The 6000-nt window shown below is 50.4% G+C and overlaps 3 protein-coding genes across 3 annotated transcripts; 1 reads left to right on the plus strand and 2 right to left on the minus strand.

The window, feature by feature from the left end:
- Nucleotides 1-895: 895 nt before the first annotated feature.
- PMZ80_011021 (uncharacterized protein) lies at nucleotides 896-1714 on the plus strand (the record flags this gene model as incomplete). Its single annotated transcript, XM_064879409.1, has 1 exon — nucleotides 896-1714. The coding sequence occupies one exon, from the start codon at nucleotides 896-898 to the stop codon at nucleotides 1712-1714; it is 819 nt and encodes a 272-aa protein (XP_064724848.1).
- A 205-nt stretch (nucleotides 1715-1919) lies between these two features.
- On the minus strand, nucleotides 1920-2210 carry SSU1_4 (Plasma membrane sulfite pump involved in sulfite metabolism; the record flags this gene model as incomplete). The annotated part of the gene is made up of 2 exons (XM_064879410.1): nucleotides 1920-2179; nucleotides 2207-2210. 2 exons carry the CDS (start codon nucleotides 2208-2210, stop codon nucleotides 1920-1922), a joined length of 264 nt encoding a protein of 87 aa, XP_064724849.1.
- A 2490-nt stretch (nucleotides 2211-4700) lies between these two features.
- Nucleotides 4701-6000, minus strand: PMZ80_011023 (uncharacterized protein; the record flags this gene model as incomplete). The annotated part of the gene is made up of 2 exons (XM_064879411.1): nucleotides 4701-5890; nucleotides 5967-6000. 2 exons carry the CDS (start codon nucleotides 5998-6000, stop codon nucleotides 4701-4703), a joined length of 1224 nt encoding a protein of 407 aa, XP_064724850.1.

Here is a 6000-nt window from a genome sequence, read left to right on the forward strand (position 1 = left end):
CCACGTAACAAAATCATGAACGGTTGACACAATTGGTCGTCGGCCTCTACAAATTGCGGCTTGCCTTGCATCAGAAGAACTGTCAGAATGACAACCACTTTCCCGTGGGACGTTACGTACATGCGACGTGGCACTCTGCGGTTGGATTTTCCAGCATGCAAAACGCTCGAGACCTCGTCAATATTTTCCAGCTTGTATTGGCATATGCAAATTGGGCGGCAGCTTCAGTATGCAAAGCTACGTCGACAGAGAGCCAAATTGACCTGCTGACAGCTTCAAAGTCTAACGCAATGGATATCAATCAGAATTCATTCTTTCTGGAGCGCCTGCAATCGTTGTTCACTGTGTTTCTGATAACTGGGCGCATTTTTCAATTATACTTCGGATACTAGTGACATGGAAACGCAGAAAAGAAGATTCGTTGCTACGTTCGCTACAATGTTTGGCAGACCTTTTTCTTCCAGGTGGGATGGTATTCCAATTGCACCTTTGTCTGCAAGTCTTTGCCATACGGTATAATCCTTCTACAGAATGTTCAATCTTTACTGCTTTTCATATTCTTGACCCATCAGCACCATGAAGGTTGTGATGTGCACGATCGACTTCGCCATCGCCACAGGACGCCTAACCTTAATGACACGACCTCTTACTCACAGACAATACCTTCTTCTAACCACGACAGTTGACCGGCCGGTAAACTGAAGGTCGCTCATCACGTGTCCTATTTTGAACAATTTGATGTCATGGGGCCTGGCATGACGTTTCAGAACGGCCAAGCATGGGGTAATCACACCTCACAACGTCACCCAGGTTCCTGTTGTTCATCCTGATTGCCGTTTGGCTTCTAGCTATACTACCCAAGCTCGTTGCACTCTTTAGCAGTCGTACAGACCAGATGAGCTCAGAACTGGAAGGAGGAGGTTCTTCTGCAGGATCACCACCTCGCCAACCGCGATGTCAACGATTCTCACAATGCCTCAACCAACAAGTAGCCCCTGACGTCCTTCTCGAGTCGGAACTTATGATCCTCGCTTTGGCCGCTGGTATCAACGACGCTACCACATTCCCCGATTACCGTGTCTTCGCCTCCAACCAAACCGGCAATACAGCCCTTCTAGCCGTTCGAGCGTTGGGCCTTGCCGAAGATGCGATCGACCTGCAGAATGTCGGATTCTCCTTGGGCATGTTCATCATTGGGGGTTTCTGTCTTGGCCAGCTTGGCCACTACTTTGGCCGCACGCGCCGGTCCTGGTTGGTTGTTACTAACGGCATCCAAACATCTCTCGTCCTCACCGCGGCCGCGCTAAGAAAGTGGGTAGCCACCTCAAAGCATGCTCCATTGCGGTACTTTGTGATATCTCTGCTTGCATTGGCATCCGGTGGCCAAGTCGCCATGGCACGTACAGTCAACGTTCCAGAGATAACGACTGCAATGGTGACGTCTGCCTACATCGATTTCTTCGTCGACCCAAGGCTTTTAGTGGCAGACAACCGCCCGCGGAATAGGAGAGGTCTTTTTGTGATTGGCCTGCTGGTGGGGAGCTTCATAGGAGCAGCGGCGTATAGAGAAGTGGAACCGGCATTCGGACTCCTGCTCGCAGGGTTGTCGAAACTATGCATTTGTGTGTTAGTATTTTTCAATCGCAAAGAGACACCTCGGGAGGTAGAGGAGGAAACTCGAGAGGCCGTACCGCAGAGAGCTGCAGGGCAATGAGCTAGCCAAGCCGGTTTTAAATACGACATGCTGGCTATGTTTGTCAGGAATGGGTCCGATCTGCTAGCTAATCAATGCTATTGACTCTACGTACCTGCGGAAAGACAGCGATTCAACGCCTGAAGGGCGTTGAAAGAGAAACCCCCCTTGAACAGGCTATCTACTGGTGGCCTTGGCAGGATCATGCCAAGAGGTCCTGACAATGTTAAGGCTTCAGACTTTCAGTTCCATTTCCATCAGTGCCTTTCTCCAGATTCTCCCTCGTCTTCCGAGCGTTGTATTGCTTCTCATAATCCGCCGCGCACGGCGCAAAGAAGATCTGTCTTGTAACCACGCCCTTGATTGTCCCGGCACTGACAACAAGCCACAGCAAAACGACCACGACGGTGAACATACTGCCTAAAACCTTGAAAAAGGCACTCGGTAACTCCTTCGCCATCTGTGTAGTTGAGACGGTCATCACCCCTAGCGGAAATGTAAAGCCCCACCAACCCATGTTGAAGGGGAACTTGCTTTTTGAAATACTTGCAAGCGCGAAGAAAAGCCACACCAGACCGTAACCCCACAATATCAGAGCCACAATAAATCCCATCGAATACAGCGTATCCCCGGCCCCTGGAATCAAGCTGTCGGTCTTAGGGAAAACGTCTCTTGCGACTTTTCCCAGCTGCTGAATCGCAAATCCACCCTGACCAAGCGGACCAAGGGGCAGGAAGACCGACACAATTACCTCCCTCGGCGGCAGTTTGTGAACTGTTAGGCGATGGAAATACATCACCAACACCACCGTCGCCAATGGAACTCCCATGCCCCAGAGCGCATAGCTAACAATCAATGTCCACAGGGCATATTGTGGGTTCGGAAGCACCGCAGCGACAATCCCGCCGGAAGCAGCAGCGACGATGGTGCTGACGATGGGGAGCAGCCAGGCGGCCGTTATGGTGGAGAGTTGCGTGTCGTGTACGTACATGACCACGAAGGGTAGATAGAGGCACGTGCTTGCTGCCAAAACGACGTCGATCCACCAAAGTGCCCAAGCGAGTCGAGTGGCCCAAATGCCCCAGGCTGGGACGCATACGAAGACGACCATGTTGACAATGGTTGCAAGACCCATGGGTACGGTCCCTGGTGTTTGGTCAGATGGATACTTCTTGGGTGGAGAGAGACATACCTAAGAAGAGTGACTGCACGGGATGGCGTAGCATAGCGCGAAAGATGCCTCGGTAGACTGCGTAGCGGATGGTGGATATTGTGGCGAAGGTGATGAAGAGGAGGATGTTGAGACAGAATACGATCACAGACAACCAGTATAGCCACCGGCCGTTGTATGGGAAATTATGCAGAAGAATTGATACGATTCCTGTTCCCATGCATACTGAGAACCATCTGATCAATTAGCAAGGCTGAGTGGATGGATTTCTTGAGCTTACGACGGCGTGAAATTGAGAGCAATTCGTCTCCATCCCCTCTGGTTCTTTTCATGTATTCGCTGTTCGAGGACTTCACTACTGAGTTGAGGTCTAGACTCGTGGCACTCGTGTTCAAAATCCTCATGGCGAGCGACCTGGCAATTGGCATATAATCCAGACGGATCCATGATGTGGATTTGATGTGATAGCGACGGTTCTTGAATGCACGAGCCTGGCAACACCTCCGAAGTGTGGGACGTAGAAAAGGCCAGAACTAGAGTTCGTGTGAACTCAAGGAAATGTTATGTTGCTAACTAAGAATGATGTACGGCAACGCCGCATTAAATACACATAGAGCGTACCCGTGGCGTAATTTTTATGCCATTTCGGGGCAACAACAAATTTTGCCGAAACGCAGAGCCAACGAACAGCTCTGACGTCAGCCGGCAGGGCGACCCGAGCACCACTGTCAGATGAGCGATTTAGGGACATATATAACAAGAATTTATCCCTCATGTTGTGATCTAGATTTCAGCTCAAATCAAACGGCATCATGGACGCAACAAAAGACACTCCAAGGTATTTTGACGCTACAATCGCCCCTCCTGCGCACCAATGGCCTACCAATCAAGCCCTATATCTCGCCGTCGACAACCTCCTTGTCGCCCCCGGTTTGTGGCACAGTGTCGCCCACCCGCTTGACTAGTGACGACTGTCATCGATAGGTGCGAGATACCCTCGTATATACTATGTTCCTCTATGACACCACGCAATATTGCAGGTATATACTGTACAGTCATGTCACGTAGACGACAAAGTAATTTGGGTTGGGGGGAGACTGTTATGACTTGGCCGCGTCGCGGCCAAGCCACAGAAGGTATGGAAAGTTGGGCGGATGCCTAACCCACGTGACTTCCGGGTGAGGAAGTCGTTGGAAAGATGGACGGTTGGAAGGGTACCTTGCCAACTAGCCATCTTACCAAGTTATGTTACCAGATCGGGAGATACTCTATGAGTATATGAAGACTATTCCCCTGTGTACCATTTCATAGCTTCTGTTAACCTAAGTTATACCCAAACCCCTACCTGTGCATGACTCGCTCTGCCCAGGACTCGTCCGTCCCATTGCCACTCAGTCTAACGAGTGAAACCATTGAGGTTCCATATCGTACCTTCACGGGTCATAGGGAGCTGCGCCTCATAACAGTAATCGTGTAACAGAAGTGGGTTGCAACAGAACTGGGTAGCTGGAGTTAGTAGGGCGGCCGAGTACGCCAACAAGCAACTTATTGCGCTAGAGCCCCGAAAACGTGTGTGCCTGATGGCTGATGGGTAAGCAGCGATCGGAGGCAGGATCTGGTCATAGGAACACGGGTGAAGGGTCATTTAAGAGAAGGAGCATTAGCGTTGTCTAGTGCTAGCTATGAACTTTGCTAGGCAATCTGTGGGTAGATGGTAGATAAGAACGACTCGCAGGCGCAAAGAGCTTGTATGGAAGACCGTCACAAGCCAAAGATAGCTGCAGATAGCTTCAACAATTGCAAACTGCATGGCAGAGTAGGGACATATGTAAGTCGTCAGCTAGAGGTTATGCTCGCTTTGGAACCAAGCCAGGTGTCATGGCACTTCGCAGGAAACAATTTTGTTCTCGTAATGGTCTGAATATGACCTTCGAATGGTCGCTGATTCTGGCGCAGCCTCTTTAGCCCATTCAGAACCAGTGCAATTGTTCTTCCAAGCTCCCATCCAGTCTCCCACACCTCGTGATGAGCAGTTTGTAGCTCAGCCAAAGCGAAATTTCCTGACCTATCAGGAACTTTGCTCTCCAAACATTTGACGTTCTGTGTATCCCGTTCATTCTGAGGGGCTTGTAGTTCGTGTTCTTTCCAAACAGATTGTACTTTCTGAGCCATCAGTTCAGATTGATGCCAGTCCACCAGCTCGTCTTTCGAACTATGAGCAATCACAAGCAGAGTCTTGCCGTCGGCACCCCATGCATTTGGACTACTTAGCCAATCTCCGTGTGCGGGAGAAACAGTTTCCCATACCCGTTCATCCTCACCGAAAGCTCCCACCACACTGTCGCGATACTCAGGTATTTCCGAAAAGGTTCGGATCAGTGCGGGGATGTCGTAGATGCCATGTGCTCCGAGAATTGCCTGCGGTGGTGTCCAAGATAGCGCGCGATTCTCAACCTCATTCAGACGCATTACGGATTGCAGTGCCATCGTCGCCCCACAAGAGTGGCCAACAAGAATATATCGCGAGCCAAAATCATATTTCCGTTGGAGGACTGAAATTCCCGTTATAATGCCGATTACATGGTCCGGATGACGTGCCTCTCGCATCAAGAAAGTGTCAAGACTCGAGGCATCTTGGGGGTAATCAGGATGTACGCTGAGCCGATAGTCCAGCGAGGCATAGCCTTCGATGTTTACCGCGACATGAGTCAGCAAGGGCGATGTAAGCAGTTGCTTGCATGTTGGAACGAAGGCGGCGGCGCCGATTGTAGGATCCCTCCACGCGCCTCCATGGATGAAAATAACCCAGTATTTAGTGCTTGTTGCTCCTGCTGTAAACCCGGCCGGTGGAATGAACACCTGGTACTTCTGGAGCTCGTTTTGTGTTTCATAAATACCATGTGTCTCGTAATCTTCGGTTTCAGCTCGTGAGTTTACACGTTTGAGGGAGGCTAGAGAGGATCGAGCATCTTTTCCTTGAGAGCGAGACCCAGCTGGTCTGTGTTGCGCCTGACTCTGCTGCGCAGCTATTCATCATGAGCACTGTTTGGGGCAGGTGCACGGAAAAGCGAGAAGAAGCTGGACATGATCAATTCTGCTTACCCTGCTTTTGAAGATACCTTATCACCTTCTTCAT

Source organism: Knufia obscura (assembly GCF_036327395.1).
Source record: "Knufia obscura strain CCFEE 5817 isolate CBS 148926 chromosome Unknown scaffold_23, whole genome shotgun sequence".
NCBI classification, from domain to species: Eukaryota; Fungi; Ascomycota; class Eurotiomycetes; order Chaetothyriales; family Trichomeriaceae; genus Knufia; species Knufia obscura.